Source organism: Peromyscus californicus, unplaced genomic scaffold (genome assembly GCF_007827085.1).
Source record: "Peromyscus californicus insignis strain IS unplaced genomic scaffold, ASM782708v3 Scaffold_8__1_contigs__length_139910024, whole genome shotgun sequence".
NCBI classification, from domain to species: Eukaryota; Metazoa; Chordata; class Mammalia; order Rodentia; family Cricetidae; genus Peromyscus; species Peromyscus californicus.
Genome location: NW_026294606.1, coordinates 54,673,253 through 54,697,916, shown reverse-complemented (window position 1 = coordinate 54,697,916; position 24,664 = coordinate 54,673,253). Strand labels below are relative to the sequence as shown.

At 41.8% G+C, this 24,664-nt stretch overlaps 1 protein-coding gene and 1 long non-coding RNA gene across 3 annotated transcripts in view; one reads left to right on the top strand and one right to left on the bottom strand.

Annotated features, from left to right (window-relative positions):
* Nucleotides 1–3,216: 3,216 nt before the first annotated feature.
* Nucleotides 3,217–22,749, bottom strand: LOC128104337 (uncharacterized). Its single transcript, XR_008215963.1, has 3 exons — nt 19,398–22,749; nt 16,054–16,233; nt 3,217–3,761 (listed from the first exon to the last, which is right to left on the bottom strand). It is a non-coding gene; the product is annotated as an uncharacterized LOC128104337 (long non-coding RNA).
* Nucleotides 22,750–22,906: 157 nt separating this feature from the next.
* Pitrm1 (pitrilysin metallopeptidase 1) overlaps nt 22,907–24,664 on the top strand; it is a 31,630-nt gene continuing 29,872 nt past the window's right edge. Inside the window, exons 1-2 of one of the 2 annotated variants that reach the window (XM_052729339.1) lie at nt 22,907–23,038; nt 24,492–24,594. In XM_052729339.1, coding sequence (XP_052585299.1) covers nt 22,983–23,038; nt 24,492–24,594 — 159 coding nt within the window. In that variant the 5' untranslated portion in view covers nt 22,907–22,982. The remainder of the gene's footprint in view (nt 23,039–24,491; nt 24,595–24,664) is intronic. The other variant, XM_052729340.1, reaches the window with a different exon arrangement.

The following is a 24,664-nucleotide window of genomic DNA, read 5'->3' as shown; positions in this document are numbered from 1 at the left end:
ATAGTCAGAGTCTCTGGCATTTGAATGCTTAGTCCCTCATTGGTGACCCTGTCTGGGGAGGCTTAGGAGGTGTGGCCTTGAAGGAGGAAGTGCCTCACTGGAGGTGCTTCTCTCTCTGATTTGTGCTCGCAGTTCCAAAAGTGAGTCCCAGCTTGCTACTGTAACCACCATGCTGACCACTTCCCTACCTTGATGGACTCTCCTACCCCTGTAACCATCAGCCAGAATAAATATTTTCTTCTATAAATTGCCCTGGTCATGGTGTTTTGTTGCAGTGATAGAGAAACAAATTAATAGAATTCCTAGTATGCTCTGTTGGTATAACTGAACAAAAGAACCCTGATGTTTACTGGGATGGTTGGAATAACCACCTGAAAGAGGAAACTAGCTAGGAAGCCTTGCTGAGATGGGAATCACCTACTCCTATTTCACTGCCCTGAGAAAGCAAGAGGAAGTGATGTTGAAATAAGGGGGCCGGCGTCAACACTTTCTTTGTGAAAGATCCACCTGGAAATTGATTCTCAGTTTGACCTGATTTTTTTGGGGGGTGGGGGGCGGGGGGGGGGGCAACCTGTGAAGAAATTCAAGACACTTCTCTAAAGAGAGAGGAAATAAATGGCAGGCAGGCCAGGGCTGGGCTCTCCTCTGCCTTTCCTTCAAGACCAAGCTGCGGTACCTACTGCAGCAGGCTCTATACCCAGTGTGATGGATAAGGAGAGATGACTCTTCTGCATTCCCTCTGGTTGCAACTATAGCAGCAGTCTTGGTTCTTGTGTTCCCAAGGGAAAAGAATTCATATGTGGGCACATATAGAATGAGTGAGTAAAGTATTTCAAAGGTGAGAAAACCTAGCTAGGCAGTGGTGGCACACACCTTTAATCCCAGCACTCGGGAGGCAGAGGCAAGCGGATCTCTGAGTTTGAGGCTAGCCTGGTCTACAGAGTGAGTTCCAGGACAACCAGAGCTACACAGAGAAACCCTGTCTGGAAAAAAAGCAAAAGAGGTGAGAAAGCCAAGGCGGGAGCAAGCAGGCACCCCCAGAGTGCCCAGCAGACCGAGCTGAATGGGGCACAGCAGCCTCTACTATGTGAGCTTATAAACTTGTATGACACTGGATGAGAAAGCAATTGTGTGCATCTGTAATCCCATCAATCCTATAGCAAGATAGCAGAGACAGGAAAATCACTCAGAAACTCAGACCAGCAAGCCTGAGTACACAGCACAGTGAGGACAAGAGAGACAGACCCTGCCTCAGCAAGATACAGGGCAATGCTTTGGGGTAATCTAGTGTCAAAGACACATTAAATGTGTAAATTTAATGAACAGATTCTTGGCAGACTGGACATTTTGCAAAGTGGACATTCACTGAGCTGATTTTTAGTAGTTGGCTTTCAGATTGATAGCTGATGTGGTGCCCAGGTAAGCAGTGTTCATTTCTCAGTGGCAACTCAAATGATTAGTTCAATATGACAACTGTGAGGAGCAGTGGAAATGAATATTGCAGATATTGTGCAACAGTTCACAGTGAGTAAAGAGCTGGCAGGAAAGAGAATGGGTCACTGTCCAGAGGAGCCAAAGCAATCCTGGCCAGTTGTTGGTGACTTTACCCAGACAGAGGGGAAGAGAAGACTGTCGGGGAATCATCCAAAATTGGATGACATTCATAGTAGCCATCATTTATGAATATGTCATCCATATTCTGTGCTGAGCACTTTATAGGCATCTATTTATTAGTCTTCAGAAAGACCCTTGAGTTAGGAACTCGTATCACCATTCTGGTTTGGTAGGGTGGAATCTAAGTCACTAGAGTAAAGAGACTTAACACAAACCTTACAATCCCAGTGATGCAACTGGATTCAAACCACACACTGAAGTTCCTGCCAAGAGGCTGAATTTGAGCTCACCAGCTATTTAATTCTCAGTGATTAAGAGTAGGGTGAGCTTAAGCAGAGATGAAGTGTTGTAAACCTAGAGGCCCAAGCTGTATTGGGATGCCTGGACTACTTTGGAAGCCTGTTGTCATGACCTCTGTCTTAATTTGCATTTCTGTGGTTGTAAGATGATATTTTATAGACGTATGTCAGCCTCTATTTAAATCTTGAGGCTGGCACAGGTACAATAGAGGCTTGAAGGTTATAAGGATAACCAACTTCTTTGGGGTTGGATTTGAGGCCTGGTTCACATGAAGGAACTCAAGGCCTAGGACTGTAAAACTGGTCGAAAGTCCCTGAGTTGGGAGGTCAGGTTCTCAGGGGGAAACTACTGTAGGTGTTTTGCTAACTGACATGATGTCAAGCTCCTTTCTAAATATGTATGATTATACCAATGGATTAATGCAGATCTCAACCTTAACCAAAGAAGCTTCTCTCTACAGTGGTCAGCAGTTAATGTGGAGACTCATAACTGGCCAAAGAGAGTAACAGTCTATTGAGTGTTCAGCCCTAAATGAGACATCTATATCACACACACACACACACACACACACACACACACACACACACACACACACACACACGTACTTGAATGCATGCACACCCTAAAGCTCAGAGAACATCTCAGAAGAGGGGTGGAAAGAATATTAGTTTAGAAATGGGAATGTTATCCTAGTGAGGGTGTCTGTGTGGATTTTAGTAGAATGAGTGGTGTTTTAGTTACTCTTCTATTACAGTGATGAAATACCATGACTTAGACAGATTATGGAACAAAGAGTTTATTTTGACCCACAGTTCCAGAGGGAGAAGTGTCTCCCCATGGTGAGAAGGCATGGCAGCAAGCTGCAGCTGCAGGAAGCTGAGGGATCACATCTTTAGCTGCAAACAAGGAGGAAGAACAAAGCAGAAATGGAGCGAGGCTCAGTACAATCCAAGCCTGTCTCCAGTGTGTACTTCCTCCAACAAGGCTCTCCTATAACCTCCCCCAAACAGTGCCATCAACTGGGGACCAAGAATTCAAAAAAGTGAGCCCATGGGAAATGGTTCTCATTCAAACCAGCACAGGCAGTCTTGTACTAAAAGGATTGATGTCTACATTTAAAAATAAATATAGTTAAGTGAAGATGAGAAAATAGTAATAATGGGATGATGAGAATTCGAGTGTGTTGTTACAGATTCCACTTTCCATTTCAATAGGGATAAAAACTAGGAAATAAAAATTACCAAACTTCTTTTTTTTTTTTAAGATTTCTTTATTTATTATGTATACAGTGTTCTGCCTGCATGCCTGCCTGCAGACCAGAAGAGGGCACCAGATCTCATTCTAGATGACTTTGAGACACCATGTAGTTGCTGGGAATTGAACTCAGGAACTCTGAAGAGCAGCCAGTCTGCTCTTGACCTCCGAGTTTTTTGTGCTAATCCATAATGATGAACGAATTCATCATTAAAAGTTTTCTCATGTTTATTTTGTTGGAGAGTTCACAACTCTCCCAAATACCCAGCATAACATTTAAACTCATATTCATTTAGGTGTTTGAGTTGGATTACAAAGTACAAATGGAACAATGGTCAGAGGAGAATGTTGCCTTCCTGACCCACCTATAGCTTGGCCTATTAGGTCATTGGCATGCCCAGCCGGACTCCATGAGCCTCCTGCAGTGACAGGAGATAGCCAGCAGGGGGAGGTGTGGCTACCTCATCTGCCTACAGAGCACTTTGTTTGCCAGAAGAGCTCAAACTCTGAGTTGACTGGTTGCAGATCTTCAAACTCTCTGAGTTGACCGGTTGAAGATCTTCTTCCAAAATGAACTGCAATTTGAGATGTTTCTTCTCAAAGGGTAATGATTAGAAAAAACAGAGAAAATTAAGAAATTACAAGTTTAAATTTTGAGTTAGTAGATTTACTAGAAAAAAAATAGAGCAATTTTGAATATTAAAGTTAACATTGAGACTCTCTGGGTGAAGGATTCTAAGAGATCAGTTGCTATGAGGGAATTGTGATGTAGTCAAGACAGAAGTGAAACCAGGATGAAATTTGTTTATAAGTTGATTGAGTGTTCAGTCCTAAACAAGACCATACCAGCCCCTCAAAAGCTTGGCGAGATAAAGGAAGAAAGAGGGTGGAAAGGATGTAAGGCCTGGAGCACAGAGAGAAAGGCTTTGAAATGCCTCTTTCTGGGCAGGACAGGGCCATGTCAATCATGATCTCACAACAGGTGTGGTTGCCTGTACTGGATCTGCACAAGAATGGGCCCATCAGCAGTCAGTCACCAATGGGGATGGAGCCTAGGGAGCCACTCCCTCTTCCAGCTGAACTATTGGCTAATGATAAATTCTGGGAGAAGCAGAGTCACTGGTGAGACCCAGACTCCAAAGACTACTTCCAAACTAATGGTCAAACAGATGGCCCAGGTTAAACCTAGTGAGTCACAGGCTTGCAGGAGAAAGGGAAGTTGATAAGGATGGAAGAAGAGAAGAAAGGGGAGGGGTGGAAGCAATCAGAATGCACTGTCCATAAATTCAAAGAACAAATTTAATTTTAAAAGTACACACACATATGTTCAGGCTAGAGTTGTAGCTCAGTTGGTATAATATCTGCCTGGGGTGCAAGAGGACCTGGGTTCAATCCCCAGTAACACACAAACCAGGGTGGGGCTTGTCTGTCATCCCAGAGGCAGGAGGACCATGTGCTCAATGTTATCCTCGGCTACATAGTGAGTTTAAGGCCAGCCAGGGGTACATGAGACCCTGTCTCACAATAAAACAAAACAATGATATGGAAAATATATACAATAGAAATCCTAGCAGAGTATAATGTGAAGAAAATGCATGTTTGATCAAAATGTTTTGCTATATCTTTATATACCTTCACATAGAAAAATGTGGAAAGGGGTCAGCCAGATAGCTCAGCAGGTAAAAGCATTCACCTCTAGGCCTGATGGCCTGAGTTTTGAACCCTGGAGTGCATACGATGGAAGGAGAGGATCAATTTCTACACATTATCTGGTGACCTCCACACATGTGCAATATAAAGTACATCCTTCCCCATAAAAAAATAAATATTGGAAAACCTAAAGAAAAATGTGGAAGTATAAACATATTAGCCAGGGATTGTCTCTGAGTAGTGAAAAAAAAAAGTGAGGAATTGTGATTACTATAGGCTCCTCTCCAAAAACATTCTAGAAATGAGTCTCCACTGGTGTGGCTTGAGAGATTTGTTTGTTTATTTAACCAATGATTGTAGCTAAGGGAATAAAATGTGACTCCAGATAAATGACATGACTAGAGAGTGTGGATGGCAGAGGAAAATAAGGAGATGGCCCAGTGTGAACAGTGAGAGGCCCTAATGAATGTCGTCAGGCCAAACCGACTCATGTCCACTCCAGACTCCTCATCCAGGACTTTCCTGCCAGAGACATGAGCGTTGTGCATTTATTTACATAATGCACAAAATCAAGTAATGCCACATGGCAGGAACTCATTGTTTAAAAACTCCCCTTCACTTCCCATTTATTTACAGTGACATTTCCTTTGCTTCGCTTATGCCTCTTAAAATGCCAACCCAGCTGTATGAAGTGGTTGTAAGTTTGAATCCCTGTCATGAAAGCAATTTTAGTAAAAATAAATAAGCCCTGTAAAGGATGTATTTACTCAAAAGCAGAATCGGTGCCAAGGAAACAGTAAGAAGGAAAAGATGGCCATCTAGTGGCTACATCGTTTCATATCAATGTGAAAACATGAAGGATTTGGGAACACTGATTTAGCAGAGATTATTTTATCAGCCAAGAAGAAATACAATGACTACAAATTAAGCTTGGCATGATAGCACATGCATGTAATCCCAGCATTCAGGAGGCTGGAGGCAGGAGGATGAGTCTGTGGCTACCCCTGGCTACATAGTGAGTTTGCAGCTAGCTTTGGCTACATGCAAATGTGTTTCCCTACCTGCTTCCCTCCCAAGAATATATATGGTTTGCTTTTTTAATAAAAGTCACAGTCTATCTACAAATTCATCAAGGAAATAATCACACAAAAACTCCTCTCGTTTTCCTGTTATTAAGGAGTTACACTAAACCTGGCTCCTGTCTTAGTAACATGGAAGATTGTTAGTGGGATTAGTCAAATTTCTGTCACTGCTTTTCACAATTTGCAAAATATAAGTGTTTAATTCACATTCATATAACTCATTGATAATACTATTAAGAATTTAACATCCAGCCATGTGAACACAGATAAACTATGTAATATTAATTAGAGAGGCAGGTTTCCCAAATTTATCTCACACATAATATCATTTTGTAATGTTAAAATCCAAGTAAAATAAGAAATTAAGTATGTTTTTTCTTTATTAAGAAATTTTTTATTCATTTTACATGCCAATCATGGATCCCCCTCTCTTCCCTCCTCCCGCTCCCACATAGCCCTTCCCCCCTACCCGCATTCCTTTCTCCAAAAAGGTAAGGCCTCCCATGGGGAGTCAGCAAAGCCTGGTACATTCAATTGAGGCAGGTCCAAGCCCCTCCTCCCTGCACCAAGGCTGTGCAAGGTGTCCCACCACAGGAAATGGGCTCCAAAAAGCCAGCTCATACACCAGGCAGGGATAGATCCTGAGCCTACTGCCAGGGAGCCCCTTAAGTGGAAGAGCAATGAAAGAGATATCTTGAAAGAGGGAGACATCATGGAGATAGAGAGAAACCTAGTGCTCAGGAAGTTCCCAGGAATCCACAGGGTGATCCCAGCTTAGACTAGTAGCAACAGTGGAAAGGGTACCTAAGCTGGTTTACCCCTGTAATCAGATTGGTAAATACCCTAACTGTCATCATAGAGCCTTCATCCACTAACTGATGGAAGGAGATGCAGAGATCCACAGCCAAACACCAGGCTGAGCTCTAGGAGTCCAGTTGAAGAGAGGAAAGAGGGATTCCATGAGCAAGGGGCATCAAGATCATAATGGGGAAACCTACAGAGACAATCAAACCAAGCTAGTGGGAACTCATGAACTTTAGACCAACAGCTGTGGAGCTTCTATGGGACTGGCCTAGGCCCTCTGCATAAGTAAAATATGTATGCTTTAACATTATATATACATGTAAAAATCACAAATAAAATGGTAAAGAAGAGAATAATTATTACCAGATGTTGGGGCACAGACCAATAATCCCAGGTACTTGGAAGACTAAGACAGGAGACTCACCAAGTTAGGGATAGCCTGGGCTACAGAATGGGTTGAAGGCTAGCCTGGGCAATATAGTAAGACCCTGTCTCAGTTTTTGAAATTTTAGATTTTTATTGAGAAAGAGAGAAGTGGGAGTATAGCCTAGTGGTAGAATTCTTGCTTAGTGTACATGAAGCCACAGGAGCAGAAGAGAGAGGGGAAAAGATTTCAGATCAAAGAGGGGAAGGCTGTGGTTCACAGAATAAAGTTGTCATTCTCAGATTTACAAACATAAATACATAAGACACATCCCCATGTTCTGTGAAGTCCATTTCTCAGTATGTTCACTAGATTTACAGCATAACATGAGAAACTCGCAGCTGGGACACAGGGGATAGGACACAGGATTTATTCTGTGCTGATATGCACAGGTTTTAAAGAAGAAATGCTTGTTGGTGAGCTTGTGTTTGTATTAATTATTCTTCTTCTTGCTTTGACAGAAAGCCTGAAAAGAGCAATTTACAGAAGGAAGGGCTTGTTTTGAGTCAGTTTGAAGGCACTGTCAATCATGGAGTCAAAACATGGTGATGGAAGTGAGGCAGCTGGTCACATTGCATCTGCATCTAAGGAGCAGTGAGAGAGGTACACTGGCACTCAGCTCATTTTCTTCCTTTTATTCAGTCTAGAACTCCAGTCCATGGGATGATGCCATCCATATTTAAAGTGTGCCCTCCCACCTCAATTAATCTAGTCTACAACCTCCCTTCACTGATGTGCCCAGAGGGTGGGTTTGCCTAGGTCCTGATTCTAGGTCCTGCCAAGTTGATAATTATTAGTCATCTATTACAGTAGAATTAACTCATGGAATAGCAACTTAGGAAGAAGACTTTAGAGAGCTCTTTGGGCCGCTTTTACTTTATACAAAAGTGAACTGAAGCCCAGGGAAATTCTATAACTTTGCCATGGTTCTACCTTGCTCAGCAGTAGAAGAGCATGGAGTTGACTTCCTCACCTGTGCTTGCTGGAGTACACTCTGCTGCTACCTTCTAACTATAATTTAGAGTTGCAATTTTGTTCATGGCCTTGTATGACAACACTTTATAGATGTTCAGGTGACAGCAGCAAAAATACCTGCCAAAAATCTGAGGAAGAACAGTTTATTTGTGAAACAAGAAAGGAGATGGATATTATTTATGAGCCAGCCTTTCTTTACTGTTCTTTATTAATAGTTTATTAGTATCCAGTTTTATTAGTGCTAGTCTCCTGTACTTGATTTGCATGTAATCTGCTAATTGTCAACATCTTAATAAGTACAAATATTAATTATTGAGCTATGAGAAAAGTCTCTTCAAAAAGAGGTAAAATAGCCTATCATATTTAGGATCACTGGGAAATAAAATAATAATCATCTCAAACATAAGAATCATATACCACATGATTAACATTAAGGTAGACCTACCATTTATATCTTTCAAAAGCATTAAGCTAACTATTTTGTTATTTTTAAATTTGCCAAGGTTTCAGAGAGGGAATGATGAACTAACTATTTTTGTTTGGAAAATCTTTCAACGCTTTTCATTCAGAATGAGGATGATGTAAGTCCTGTGTGTCAGCCATGATTCAGGACTGACCCTGAGGGTTAGTTCAATCTCCAGAGTGGACTGTAGTGAGTGGAGGGTCACTCATCACTCGGCAAGGTCAAGTGGGAAGGGGTCATTGTGAGCATGTATGTGAGGCAATGAACCTCAGAACATTAAAAATCTTAGGAGGCTGAGCTTTTATGGACATCAGCTATATTCAGTATCAAAGACAGCTGTAAGGGGCCATAAAGAGAGACCCTATAGCCTTGCTATGAAGGGAACTCACCCACTCTGTAGTCTGATACACACTTGTTCATTTCATTTAGTTGTTCTTTCTTTGATTTCCACTGTAAATGATTGGAGTGGGCTTATGATAAGCTCAGCCAATAACTGTTTATTTGAAGTATGCTATGGGATGTCCTGTATGCTGTGAATATATGCTGCTATGATTGATTGATAAATAAAATGCTGATTGGCCAGTAGCCAGGCAGTAAGGATAGTGGAGGCAGGACAAGGAGAGAGGAGAATGCTGGGTGAAAGAAGGCTGAGTCAGGAGATGCTGCCAGCCACCGCAATGAGTAGCAAGATAAAGTTACTGGTAAGCCACGAGCCACATGGCAAGGTATAGATTAATAGAAATGAGCTGAGTTTAAGTGTAAGAGCTAGACAGTGGTAAGCCTGAGCTAATGGCTGAGCAGTTTAATTAATATGAGCTTCTGAGTGATTATTTTATAAGTGGTTGTGGGGTCTGTGGGGCTGGGCAGGACTGGAGAAAACTCCAGCTGCAGAAGTACTTCTGCAGAGCCTATGGCATCAGATCAACTCACAGATTCAAGCCTAGGAACAGACTCTAAAGTTGCCCAGGGCTTCACGCATTGTTGTTGACTGAGTCTGGTGTCCCCAGCAGAGACTGAATGAATGGTGGCAATATTCTGGGGAGGGGCTGTGGACACAGCAGAGTCAGTGACTGATTGTCTGACATGTGCAATAATTTAAAGAAATATATTTTGAAACACATTATAAAATAGAAATGCGAAATTAAACTTTGTCAAATAGAAAAATACACTGACAAAAGCCACTTAATGAAGGAAGCATTTATTTTAGCTCACAGTTTGAGGTACAATCTATCATGGCAGGGAAACCAGGGCAACAGCAGCGAGAAGCAGCTGGCCATATTATGTCCACAGTCAGAAGAAGAAAACAATGAATGCATGCATTTCTAGTGCTCAGCTTATACAACACTGTCAGGGAATAGTGCCACCCATAGTGGGTGGGTTTTCTTACCTTAATTAACATAATCACACACATGACCAGAAGTCTGCTGGGGACGTCTTTCTCTATACTGTGAATGTGTTGCTCTGATTGATTGATAAATAAAATGCTGACTGGCCAGTAGCCAGGCAGGAAGTATAGTATAGGTGGGATAAGCAGAGAGGAGAATTCTGGGAAGAAGAAGGCTGAGTCAGGAGATGCTGCCAGCCGCTGCCTCCATGAGAAGTAAGATGTAAAGTACCAGTAAGTCACAAGCCACATGGCAACTTATAGATTAATAGAAATGGGTTAATTTAAGATATAAGAACTAGATAGCAAGAAGCCTGCCACGGCCATATAGTTTATAAGTAATATAAGTCTCTGTGTGTTTACTTGGGTCTAAGTGACTGCAGTCCCCGAAATGACTGGAGAAATCTCCAGCTACAGAAGTCTATTTCCATAATAGTTCCAGATTCCATCAGGTTGACAATTAACATTAATTAACCACAAGAGTGTTGTTTATTTGGTCTTTCACTCTGAACAACTGTAGAGCAATTGTATTATTCAATCAAAATGTCTTTGACATGTAAAAATAGTTATATAAGGGGAAGAAGGGGTGGCTCAGTGGTTAAGAACACTGGCTGCTCTTTCAGAGGACCTGCATATAATTCCCAGAATCTACATAGTGTGTCTCACAACTCTATAACTCTAGTTCCATGGGATCCAATGCCTTCTTCAGACCTCTGCAGTCACCCATCATATACATGGAGTACATACATACAATCAGGCAAAATCCCCATACACACAAAGTAATAAAATAAAAAAATAATTTCAAAATTTAAAAAAAAACTATAATAAAACTTTAAAGTATGTTAAGTAAATAATTCACCTTGCCCAAAGAGAAGTCTTGCTTCTGCTTTTGGATGCTGGAAGATCTCCTTTCAGATCTTTGAAAGTCCTATGTGGCATGAGTGTCTTGGATAGCATAGTCTAGTTTTATAATATGTCATAGGGCTTTGTGTCAAGCAGGTAATGGTCTTCTACTAAACTCATGTTGAATCACAGTCCTTCAGGCAATAGGATAAAAAGGTGTGGTTTGGGGGAGGAGATTTTAACCCTCACGAATGGATCTGAAGTTGAAGGGAGCTGTTTCTTACTCTTCCATCCCTCTGCCTTACAAGGAAAGAACATTCTTCCCTCCAATGAATGGAGCCACAAAGTGCCTTCATGGAAGCAGAAACCAGCTCTCTCTGATGCTGAACCTGATGATGCCTTGATCGTGGATATCACAATCTTAATAAGAGATCAATTTATAGCCTTCTTCAACACAAAGGGACTTAGACATCTGGGGATGAAGGACAGCCAAGTAGGGAGTCAACCATATATAAGTGACCAGATTCCAATAAAAATCGCTGGACACAATGATCTAGAAGCATTTCTGTCTGGCAAGACTCCATGCATATTATCATACATCATCTCTGGGAAAAGTTAGGATTGTCCTTGACTCTAATGAGAGAGGCTAATCAGAAGCTCTGTTCATGGGATTCTCCACCCTCTACTTTCTCTGTCTCTTCCTATGGCTGGTTTAATATCTACCCTTCATCTGCAATAATCTGTAACTATGCAACAGTCATTTTCAGTGACTTCTGTGAGGCCTTCCAGTGAATAATCAAACATGAGGTGCCCTTAGGGATTTGCAAACTCAACAAAGTGTTGTCACCTTGTTGAACATTTTATCCTTTGAAAATTACCCTGTGTTGCATGAATTCCTAAATGGTCTTGTAATAATAATAATAAAAAAACCAGAAGCCTGATATTGGGGTAAATGCTGAAAGATTAGAGAGACAAAGGAACAAGCCACAGCCACCTTATACTTCTAGGACTCCTCAGCCTGAAAATCTTCAGCTCCTGTCTCCTCATGCCTTATATACCTTTCTCCACCCAGCCATATCATTTTCTTCTTAGTGTTAGGATTAAAGGTGTGTGTGCCTCCCAAGTACTGGGATTAAATTGTGTGACACCTTTGCCTGGCTCTATTTCTTACCTAAACTGAGTCAATCTCATGTAATCCAGGGTGGCTTTGAACTCACAGAGATCCAGACAGATCTCTGCCTCCTGAGAGTTAGGATTAAAGGTGTGTGCCACCACTCCCTGGCATCTACGTTTAATCTAATGGCTTGTTCTGTTCTCTGATCTTCAAGCAAATTTTATTTGATACACAGTATATCACCACGATCCAAGGAATAATTTCAAACATTAGCTAAACAACTTGGTTTTGTGTATTCAAAAAGCTATCAAAGCGCATTTCTGGAATTAACTTCCAGTTTATATCATTGAGGAACTAGTCAACATTTCAGCAGCCTTTGGGGAAAGGTTGAGAGTCCATTCTGCCTACTCCTATCAACTTCCTTGTAAGTCCTTTTCTCTACATCACATGATTCTGTATGGAAGTCATCACTGTGTTGTGATGCTGCCGTGTGTGTGTGTGTGTGTGTGTGTGTGTGTGTGTGTGTGTGTGTGTTTTATGACTATTGGAGCTGTGCTGATGCTGGCTTGAAAGCAACTTAATGTTAACTGCCTTCTCTAACTTAGAATTGGCCGTGGATGTCATTCACAGTGGGACCTCTTACATCAAACTGTAAATGCTGCATTTCAGGGCTTCCAATTTCTTATCCCAGAGCCAACCACCAAACATTCAGCCACTCTGTACTCATACTTAATAATAATTCTATTTCCATATCTGTTTGCTGAGTTTGGTCTCAAGTGTGAGCATTAAGCTCAAATGTCCACCTAGTCTAGGATCCATTTTGGCACCTCCTTGGATCTCTGTATTTTTATCATCCCCATTACATGCCTCAGCTCACACTTTGTGAAAGAATGTATAGTCCTTGTCTTTCAGTAGAATCAAGAGAACTCACTGGGTGAGAGTCCCTTTCTAATGGCTGAGAAACCACTTGAAAATGTTTCTCTTGTTGCACAGGAAGTCTGTTTATAAATGCATACTTCCAATACATCTGTGAGTACTTCCTAACTACTCAAGTATTTAAAACACCTTCTCAAAACCAGGATAAGTATTTGGTTGCATGAATCCTAAATGGTCTTGTAATAAAAACCCAGAGCCAGATATCAGAGTAAAAGCTGAAAGATCAGAGAAGCAGAGCAAGCCACAGCCACCACTTCTTACCTCACTAACTCCTCAGCCTGACAGACCTGACAGAGCCTCTGCAAGAGAAAGAATTCCTGTCTCTTTCCCCCTTATATTCCTTTCTCTGCCCAGTCATATCACTTCCTGTTTCAACCTTCCTTGTGCTGTGATTAAAGGTGTGTGATCCCAAGTGCTGGAATTAAAGGTGTGTGCCACCACTGCCTGGCTCTGTTTATCTTTTAGACTGTATAAATCTCATGTAGCCCAATGTAGCCTTGAATTCAGAGAAATCCAGATGGATCTCTCCCTCTGCCTCCTGAGTGCTAGGATTAAAGGTGTGTGCCACCACTGCCTGACCTCTGTGGCTAACTCTGTGACTGCTCTGTCCTCTGATCTTCAGGCAAGCTTTATTTATTAGATTATAAATATATCAACACATTTCCCCCCTTTTGCCTAAAATAATAAAAGGAAATTGTAACTAATATAAGAAAAACTATATACAATAAGTACAATAACTATATACAATATACAGTCAAGAATTACATTAATAATGTACAGCCCATTAGCAATTGACAAATTCAGAGAAAATACTCCATTATTTATCATATTTTAGTGAATCCAAAGTGTTGTACCTAATTCACTTTCTATCCTAACTTGTATTACCAACACAAAACTATCTTTTGATGTCTTTCAAACTTAAACACTTTATACCTCTTTAGTGAGTTTCTTTTCTGAATTTGTTACCAAGGAACACTAAATATAACTATCTAGTCTTCAACTCATTCAGACACCTGAGAAGGAAATAATATTACCTAAGTAAACAGGAAGTGCAGGCAAGCAACTTCCAAAAATGTGAGAAATGACAGAAACATCTGGCTGCCTGGACAGTCACCCAAGGTTCTTTTGCAATGTTGGGGCATCAATATTTGGTCTACAGGCCTTGCATATCTAATAGACTTTTCTGTGAAGCAGGATTTTCTAAAGGGCCTCCCTACCTTGTCTTGGCAAGGTTCAGCAGTCCTTTCCTTTGTGTCCTGCTTGCCCATTTCGACAGCATACTGTCAGCAGTTGAGGCAAGGGCACTTTCTTGCTCAGTGGCTAACTTTTGCCACAAAGAAAGTAAGCTCAATATGGGGTTTTCTTCAATGCCTATCATCTTCTCTGGAGTAGATTGGTGCTGCCAGGAGCAGACATATCTCATTGTTATATATATAAAAGAATCTATGTTATTAAAACATCTTAAATGTCATATTCTGTAGATTTCTGTAAATGATTGAAGATGACCTGTCTATCTAAAATATATTTGTTTGACCTTGAAAACATACCTAACAGTATTTCATTTCTCTAGAAATACATTTGAAAAGACACAATGTACAGCTTATGAGTCAAAATGCCCTGAACTCGGGCATCTGTTTCAGACTTGGGTATGAAATCCAGTCCTCTGCCTGAGACCCATATGCCTGCTTTGGGAGGTGGATGGAGAGCTGGTGAATGAATATGCCAAAGTGGTTTTGTTCTTTGCTTGTTTTAATTTCTAATCCTAGTGGGATGGTGCTTTTTCAAAATATAGTAATTACTAGGAAAATAAAATAAATTCAAATTTATAAAAATAAAGGAAAAAATAATTTCCAGTATAAAAACCTTAACTTTTAGACCCAGAAAGACAAGCAAGGTATGTACTCACTCATAAGTGGATATTAGATGAAAAGCAAAGGATAACCAGGCTACAAGCCAAAACCAACCCCAAAGAGGCTAGGTATCAAGGAGGACCCTAAGAGAGACATGTGTGGATCCCTCAAGAAGGGGAAATAGATACGATCTCCTGAGTAAATTGGGAGCATGGAGGCGGGAGGAGGTAAAGAAAGGTGGCAAGAGAACATGAGGGACCGAGATGGTCAAGTTGGGGGAGGGACAGAGAGGGAGAGCAATGGAAAAGATGTCTTGATTAGAGGGGGCCATTATAGAGTTAGGGAGAAACCTGGTGCCAGGAAAACTCCCAGGAATCCACAAGGATGACCCTAGCTAAGACTCCAAGCAATAGTGGAAAGGGGCCCTGAACTGACCTTCCCCTGTGATCAGATCAATGACTACCCTAATTGTCATCATAGAACCTTCATCCAGTAACTGATGGAAGCAGATGCAGAGATCCACAGCTAAGCATGTGCTGAGCTCCCAGAGTCCAGTTGAAGAGAGAGAGGAGGGATTACATGAGCAAAAGGATCAAGATCATGATGGGGAAACCCACAGAGACAGCTGACCTGAGCTAGTTGGAGCTCACTGACTCTGGACTGACAGCTGGGTATCCTGCATGGGACCGAACTAGGCCCTTTGAAAGTGGGTGACAGTTGTGTGGCTTGGGCAGTTTGTGGGGCCACTGGCGGTGGAACCAAGATTTATCCCAATGCATGAACTGGCTTTTTGGAGCCCATTCCCTGTGGAGGGACACTGGGGAGAGGGGCTTGGTCCTGCCTTAATTTGATACACCAGACTTTGTTGACTTCACATGGGAGGCCTTACCTTCTCTGAGGAATGGATGGGGGGTGTGGTGGGGGGAAAGTGGGGGGTGAGCAGAAGGAGGGGAGGGATAGGAAACTGTGGTTGGTATGTAAAATGGAAAAAACAAAGCAAAACAAAAAACCTTCATTTTTATCTTAGATTTAAAGAAAATGAATGGAGCTGGAGAGATGGTTCAATGATTAAGAGCACTTGCTGTTCTTGCAGAGGACCCAGGTTCAGTTCCCAGCACCTACATGGCAGCCCACAATTGTCTATAACTCTAGTTCCAGGTGTTTTGACACCCTCTTCTGGGCTCTGTGGAAACTACATGCACATGGCACACATGCATACGTACAGGCAAACACTCATACACATCAAAAAGAAGGAAAGGAAAAGAAAATGGAGTTTTGTTAAAATGCAATATGTTTTTATATTTTGCAGATTTTACTTCTGTGCACAGTTTACTCAGTTTCCCAGTTTATACAGTCTTACCTTCAGCACTCTAATTTCTTCTTCAGATTTCTTTATTGTAGATCTTACATAGCACAGATCCAGGCCACCTCTGCACAGTGACACAAATATAGTCTCATCCATGTGAGGCTTCCTGGATAGTTTGGAGTGCTCCTTTCATGAAGTTTGCATATTTATATTGCATATCATTAGAGGCCAGGTCTAGTGAAAGAAAAGCAATCAAAAATTTTGAAATCCAGTTTCAACTCACAGAATGATGTATTATTAACAAGCAATTGAATTTGGTGTTCAAATTAAGTGCATTTATCTCTAAACCCAGTGCATAACTATTGAGCAGCTCAATGTCTACCATACAGTAAATGAACTCTGTTGGAATGAATTTAGAAGAACATTGCCCTTATGAAGCAATTAATTAGTTTACCAATTAGTTGATCCAAATCAATTACAATTATAACCAAGAAAATACATCCAGATTCATTCATGACATATTTATTTCCTTGAAATATTGGGCTTACATGTACCTCCTTACAACTTCCTAAGAACTCAGTACTAAAAGTGTCCCTCGAAACAAGGATAAGTATTCATTTCTCTAAAAATACATTTGGAAAGATACAACTTTAGAATTTCATTCATGAGTAAAAATATCTTGAACTTCAGGCATCTGTTTAAAAATCTAGTCCTCTACCTGGGTACCACATGCTTGCTTTTGGGATGGAAGGGGGCGTTGATGAATGAATATTCAAAAGTGGTTTGTAGAAATCACCCAGGAGCTACTTCTAAGTTAGTGCTTGACTTGTTTCTCTCTCCTCTTTGAACTTGGGATTTCATATTTGACTTTAGGCCTTCTCACTTCCAAATCAACCATCACCACACTCACATCTCCTTGAAGACCCTGGTTCTAACACAGGATTATTCTTCCTCTTATTACTTCACACTAGATGTTGAGGGATAAGAAGTTTGTGTCCTTGGCCTTATTCTTTGACAAAATTATGGGGCTCAAACTCAAAATATTCTTAGTGTTTCCTCAACAAGTTATTTCAATATTATCAAGAAAGCAATGATTTAAACAAAAACAGTCTTGGTGTTGGTATGAATCTATTTCAATGATGTGTTTTCTAAGTCAATAAAAGACTCTACTGAGAAGTAACAAAAACAGCTTTTCTCCCATCAGGCTTCATGTTCTGTAAGGATGATGTTGCCTGGGACGTGTTTTCACTAAAAGGACTGCACTAATTACTCTCTGTCTCACCCCACAAACAATAATGCATAAAACGATGCATAAGTGCCATCAGAGGTACTCCTTTTCTTCCTCTACCCTCTTGCATGCACACAATTTTTCTCTTCATTACAGACAGATTTTGGGTTTCAAAGCTCCAAAGTTTAGTGTCTAATAATTAAATTATCATATCATATTCACTTTTCTCTTTGTGTCTAGTGCATCAAAATTTCTCCTTTATATGAATAAGCTAGAATACTACAGATTTTTTTTTCTGAAAATACCAGCAACTTGCACATTTGCCCTGTACATTAAATAAAACTGGACAAAGAAGTTTGGAAGGAAACCTGCAAAAAAAAAAGTATCAATTGGTAACAAAGAACTACCTCTTAAAAAATGTGTGTGTGTGTGTGTGTGTGTGTGTGTGAGAGAGAGAGAGAGAGAGAGAGAGAGAGAGAGAGAGAGAGAGAGAGAGAGAGAGAAAGAGAGAGAGAGAGAGATGGGGACATGCATGTTCAATGGTGTGATAGTCGAGGTCACAGGACAACTCTTTTGGGGTTTTCTCCTTCCACCTTGTTGAGGCAGGGTCTCTCTTGTTTTTGCCATGCTGCATGCTCCAGAATAACTGGCTAACCCGATTCCTCGGTATTCTCTTGTTTTCATGTACCACCTCAGCATAAGAGTTATGGGATTACAGATACTCACCATCTTATGGGCATTTTATGTCATGGGGATCAAACTCAGCTGAGTCATCTCCCTAACTCCCAAAGTCTCCCTAACTACCTTTTTTGGACTATTCTTTTAACCTGACTACTTCTTTCTTTCTTTCTTTCTTCCTTCCTTCCTTTCTTTCTTTCTTTCTTTCTTTCTTTCTTTCTTTCTTTCTTTCTTTCTTTTTTTCTTTTTTTTGCTTTTTGTTTTGTTTTGTTTTGTTTTCGAGACAAGGTTTCTCTGTGTAGCTTTGTGCCTTTCCTGGATCTTGCTCTGTAGACCAGGCTGGCCTCGAACTCATAGAGATCCACCTGGCTCTGCCTCCCGAGTGCTGGGATTAAAGGTGTGCACCACCACCACCCGTTAACTATTTCATTTTTAAAAGCAACAAACCAACAAGACATTACTTTTGCTGCACTAACAAACCTCTAGCCTTCACCTCCTGAGAGCTACAGTTACAAGCATGCTACCCCATGCCTAGATTCTAATATTTTATTATGAAAGCATCTTCTTGTATTTCATAAGAATGAGATTTTATTTTAGTCTTGAAGCACTGTAGTGGACAGAATAGTACCCAAATATGTCTGCATCCTAATCCCAAGAACCTATGATTATATAGTAAGGGCAAGCTAGATTGTAATGGTGGGGCTAGAAACACAGTTCAGTGGCACAGTACTTGTTTAGCATGTCCTAGGTCCTGGGTTTCATTTCCAGTACTGGAGAGAGGAGGAGAAGGAGGAGGAGGAGGAGGAGGAGGAGGAGGAGGAGGAGGAGGAGGAGGATAGGAAGTGAGAAGGGAGAGGATGGGAATGTTTTAGATAGAATTAAGGTTGATGGTCTGAGATTCTTAAAATAAGCCTTGATGTGTTGGGTCCTTAACTAGAATAAGGCACGGTGATCTGTGGAGGCAGAGCCAGGAGGATGCCTAGGGATTGCTGGTCTTCTAGTCTAGCCAAACCAGTGAGCTCCAGGCTCAGTGAGAGACTCGGTCTCAACACATAAAGTAGGTAACAAGTGAGGAAGACAGCATCAACCTCTAGTCTCCACAAAGTACACAAATGATCTCTCTCTCTCTCTCTCTCTCTCTCTCTCTCTCTCTCACACACACACACACACACACACACACACACACACACACACACACACACCAATATAGATATACATACACTATACATAAAGAGTAGATATCATGAACATATTAAGAAGCAGGAAGAAAATCTAATCAAGCAAACTAATTTGAATTTATTTTTATTTTCTTCCCTTTATTTAGACGGTCTCATTCAGTGTCTCAGGATGACTTCAAACTCACAATATTCTGCCTCTTGAGTGTTGGGCTAATATGGGTGTGTATGTATTACTGGCTCTAGCTCATATTAACTTTATTTGGAGCAGGTTTAGCAACTGGGTCTCATGCAGCCTAGGATGGCCTCAAACTCACCATGTAGTTGAGGCTATCCTTAAATCCTGATCTTCCTGCCTCCACCTCTCAAGTTCGGAGACAATAGGTGCGTGCTGCCATGCTGTGCTGCTCCTAATTTAGATTTCTTCGTGGACAATATTTAACAGACAGAAAACAAAACTGGAAGGTGAACTCAATGTTGTCACCAACACTGCACATTTCTTTGTTATGTCATTCAGTCTCATGAAATTACAGAACCAAAGGAAACCAGTGAGCACAGGGTGTGTGTCATAAACATGTAAATATGAGGACACAGTTTTGGTAAGGAAGGTTTAAAAGGAAAGAAAGTGCATTTCAGGTAAGAAACAATTTTATATAATAAAATAAGTTTTGGCCTGAGATGAAATTGCTGGATTTTTCAAGATGAAAAAGAGGAGTGCAAAACCAGAAAGCTTAAGCACATTTCAAAAGGTCACAAAAGGTTTGCAAAAGATAAAACTCAAAGATGTTCCATGTGTTGGGAGTAAACATTATTAAAATTCTTCAGGTCAAAATCCAGGTCACTGACATAAAACTAAAATCTGCCTTTTGTGAAAAACAATAAAGTTTGCTGAAGGTATTTATCTGCTCATGGTAGTATTTGCAAGAACAGACCCAAAGAACAAAGATTTCAGATATTTTTTTTCAAGGTAAGTATATATGTTTTCTTCTAGATTTGTTAAAATTTTATCTACTTAAAAGTCTTAGCCAGGCATCAGTGGCACATGCCTTTAATCCCAGGCCTCAGGAGGCAGAGGCATGTCTCCAAGTTTGAAGCCAGCCTGGTCTAGAAGGAGTTTCAGGGCAGTTAAGACTACACAGAGAAATTCCGTCTCAAAAAAAACAAAACAAAACAAAACAAAACAAAACAAGAAACTGAGTCTTACTAAAATTGGGATTTATTCAAAATTCGGTTGGCTTTTATTTAAACTCTACTTAAATGTTACCCCCAAAAGTTAAACTAAAAATCCATTACTCCTTTTGTAAACTGATAAAACCTCTGTGTGTTCACCAACAAAAGCTTACAAGACAAATCCAAAAGAGATGAGCAAGCAAAAGGATAGTCAATATTTTGGCTTTCCTCTCCAAGTTCAGGCCAGACCCAAGGTGTAATGAGAACCCTCTACAATGGCCCTACATCTCCAGTAAGCCACCCATCCTCTTGCAGAGAGACTATGGATACCCCAGATGATGATCTCTAACCACCAAATGCCCCACAAAGAGTGCGTCTCAAGCCAAAGTGTCTGCAGTGGGTTACTTCTGGGGCTATGCCAGAATCCTTGTGTCTCCTAGCTTCTGGTGGCTTGCTGAAAATTCTTGACATTCCCTGGCTTAAAGAAGCATCACTCTAATTTTTGTCTTTATTTTCACATTGTTTTCTTGTGAGTGTCTGCGTGTGTGTGTGTGTGTGTGTGTGTGTGTGTGTGTGTGTGTGTGTGCCTGTGTGTGTGTGTGTGTGTGTGTATAACACACAGACACACCATAAAGGAGTAGAGTCTACTCCTAATGCCTTCTTTTGGGGACTGACTACCTGTCAAAAGCCTTTTCTCCCAGTGATATATTTATGACCAGGATTCCCATACCTTCTGGTGGCATCACAAACAAACCTCTAGAACCTCCAAAACTCACTTGATGATTCCCCTAGGTTACAACCTATATTGCTAAAAATAACTTCCTTGCTAACCTTGCTAAAATGATTTTCACTGTGATGTGGAACCTGCATTTTATAATATAGAAAATTGTAGTTCATGGTTTTCATTTCTACACTGCAATTGTTTTATTAATAATAGTCTAGCTTACACTCAAGTCTTAATATTAGGTCAAATGCTACTCAGGGTAAGTATTTATTTATAAATTCTGACTGTGTGTGTATCTAGGTTATCCTCAATGAGGTTGTGTCCTGTGGGAACATACTAGTAAGTGGTAATTACTGGATTTATATAGTATCTATTCCTTAGAGAGGGGGAAACACTATAATACCCCAGAGCCTCTGATTCCTGAGCATTCACAACAGGGTTAATAATACCAAGCTGTCTCCCTCAAGATCATAGAGTCAATGTGAAGCCTCATTAAGATGCATCACTCCAATCCTCCTTAGAAGAAAGGAATACAGTGTGTTTGTAGGCACCTGCAGCTTCCTATTCTCACCTGTGTCGAGGTTCATTTGGGTTCATCAACAAGAAGGGACTTTAGCTGCAGTCTGGGCTGCACTATGGGAATTCTGGGCAGGTGGCCTGTGGCTTTTGAACACAGTGTATCACCTTCCATGTTTAAGCTGGAGCCTCTACATGTTTAAACAGGTTCTACCTATCTATTAGCATTCAGTCTTTACAAGAGTAGCTTAAGGAAAGCTTTGCATGTATGGGCCAATGGGCAAGAAGGAGTGAAAGCAAGAAGCAAGGCTTAAGAACCTGAGGTCTGAAGTGTCCTGACATTTTCCTAGTCCCATCCAAACACTTCCTAGGTGTAAGGAATCCCTAATGTCCCTTCCAATTCACAAGAGTGGACCTAGCCCACTGATTTCTTTAGGTCTCCTGGTTCTGAGAAGAGCCTGTGGGGACTTTGCAAACCCTAAGACACACCACTGTCTTCTTTCTAAACTCAAAATGAGCCGACGAACGAGAAGAGAAGACACCACGTGCCCCTGCTGGAGCTCTGAGCTGTCCAGGGTGTGCCACGGGATATCTGTGAGGAGACATATCTCCTAATGGTAACATCATAGTGTTAGGGACCTGGCTACCATCCAGTGTAGTATCTTTGAAGCCACCACCCCAAGAGGTTCAGACACCGGATGGGTACCCCTCTAGACTTTTTTCACCTGTCACCCTAGTACTAACGGTGGGCGAAGCAGGATCACAGTTTCATTTGAGAGGGCCAGGATCACAGTTTCATTTCAGGGTTCACACCACCTCGCTCCAGACAGTCAGGCACCATGCTCCGCCCCCTCATGTGCTAATGGGCAGCGTTTTGTCCGTACTGCTCACCAGCATGTGCCCCACCCCTTATCTGCACCTACTTGGTTCAAAAACTGCAAAAGCTAGGTCCTTCATTTGCATCTGACCCGCCCTTTATCCCCCTAGGACCGTTTCCTCATTAGCAAAGCTCCATCCCCTCATCTGCACAAGTACCACCACTACCACTCCCCCCTCCCCAACACCTCCTTAGCCAGGTGCTCACTTGACCAAATACCCCCTCGCCAGCACATGCACCTCCCCTCTTGCCTACGCTACGTTCCATACCCACATCACGCCCTTCATTAGCAAATGTCCCGCTTCTTATTGCTCCAGGCTCGTCCCTTGCAGCAAAGCCCCTATCACTTGCCACACTACCTCTGTCCCCTGCTCTGCTTCCTTCTCGCCCTCCTCCTACCGGTCCTTCTCTGAGGCCTGCCCATCACTTATCACCCACCCATCACCCGCCCCGCACCTGACTCCGCCCCATGGAACCGCCTTCCTCCCCTCCAGCCTATTGCAGAGGACGTCTCCACTCCGCCTGTCCAATGAGAGTGTCGAGGTCGCTCCCCGCCCCGCGCCGTGCGTCAGGTTAAAGGCAGTCCCCACACTGACCCCATGTTGGTCACTTGCCATGTGGCGCTTCAGCGGTCGTCCGGGACTGTGCGCTGTACAGCGACTGAGCTGCGGGTGAGACACCGCGGGTGGCAACAGCGGACGGGCAGGGGCGGGACCGGTACGAGAGACTTCCGGGTCTCTGCCATCCCTGGGCACGGGTGACAGCCCTCTCTGGGGCTCTGGCTTCCCAAAATTTCTTGCGGGTGCCTCACGTACCCCCAAACCCTCTCCTGGGCTCCATCGGAGCCTGTAAAGCAGTTCTTTTATTTTCTGCGCGTGGCACAGCACGCTCTCCCCAAGAAGCTGATGCCCCAGCTGCCAGAGTTGGGGTGACACCGGTGCTCCAAAGGGGTGCCAGGTCCAGGGCACTGTCCTGACCCACTTTCCCTTCTTGGACTTTTTGTGGTCCCAGAGCGAGTGGGTGGTCCTGAGTGTGGGTTACCAAGGCTGTTTGAAGTAAAGATGGACTTTGATGTGGATTTTAACTGTGTAATAAAAGAGGCAGTTTATGGCTCTCATTAATAGATTTGTGCCCATCTCATTTTTGTTACGAGGCAGAGTCCTTTAGGCCTCCAAGACAAGCTACTGTTTTTGTAAAGTTGTGCCTCCTGGAGTCGAACATTTTGTAGCGACTCGATTTATGGAAAAGTAAAGATGCTTTTAAAAAGTGTTTGACTTTCATGCTAATCCAAACCCTTATTTTATAGTGGGGCCAAACTCCTCTTAGTCTAGGTGAGGAAACATGGGGGTGTGGGTTTCTGTGGGGGTGTGGGCTTTAAGAGTGTTTGAACTTGATAGCAGCGATTTTATTAGTGTATGCAGCTACCAGAATAGAAATGAGTAAACCGTCCTAGCCTTTTATCCGTCAGTGTTGTCATGCAGATCCTGTCCTGATGATCAACAGTTGCTTAAAATTTCTACCCATAATCTAGAACTTTCTGTCGGAGAGGAAAACCAGTTGAATTTAACATCTCTTCCTCATACTGCCAATGACTGAATTGGTGGGGCTTGGGGTTTGTTTGTGTTGTTGTTTTCTTTTCCTTCTGTCCATATAACGTTTATAAGGGATACTTCTGAGACCTTAATACAGAAAACTTCATAAACATACAGTTTGAGAAAATAACTGCTCTAAATGATGTCATCATTACTTGGCAAGATTGCCCTGACAAGATTGTAACTCTATCTGTTTTGGGTAGTTATGCCCCCCCAGACTTAAGAGTTTATTTGCTTTTTTTCTTTTTATTATCTTTGTACATTCCTCTAATAAGTTTACCTGCTCACATGATACCAGTGTACTGTCTTTTTTAAAGTTTTTGTGCTTTTGTTTCTATTCAAGGTCAAAACAGAAAGAGCATAACTAGAAACTAGTCTTTTGAAATGTCCAAGATCTTGGAAGATGCAGGATGCAAGTTCTCTTTAATTAGTTTACTTTATACTATGGGGTTATTTACATATGTCACTAAGGTATTTAACCAAACAACTTTCCAGGAAATTCACTAAATTTGAGAACTTTCTTTAAACTCAGCAGGGTACATCACAAAGTATGGAGGGAGAAGAGTGATCAAGCCTGCCAGCGAGCTCTTCAGTATAAAGTGGGCGAAAAGATCCATGGATTCACCGTAAACCAGGTACTCACCCATCTGTCTTGCCATGTTCTTTATGAATCAAGGTTGGTACACATTCAGCTTCTGCTGGCAG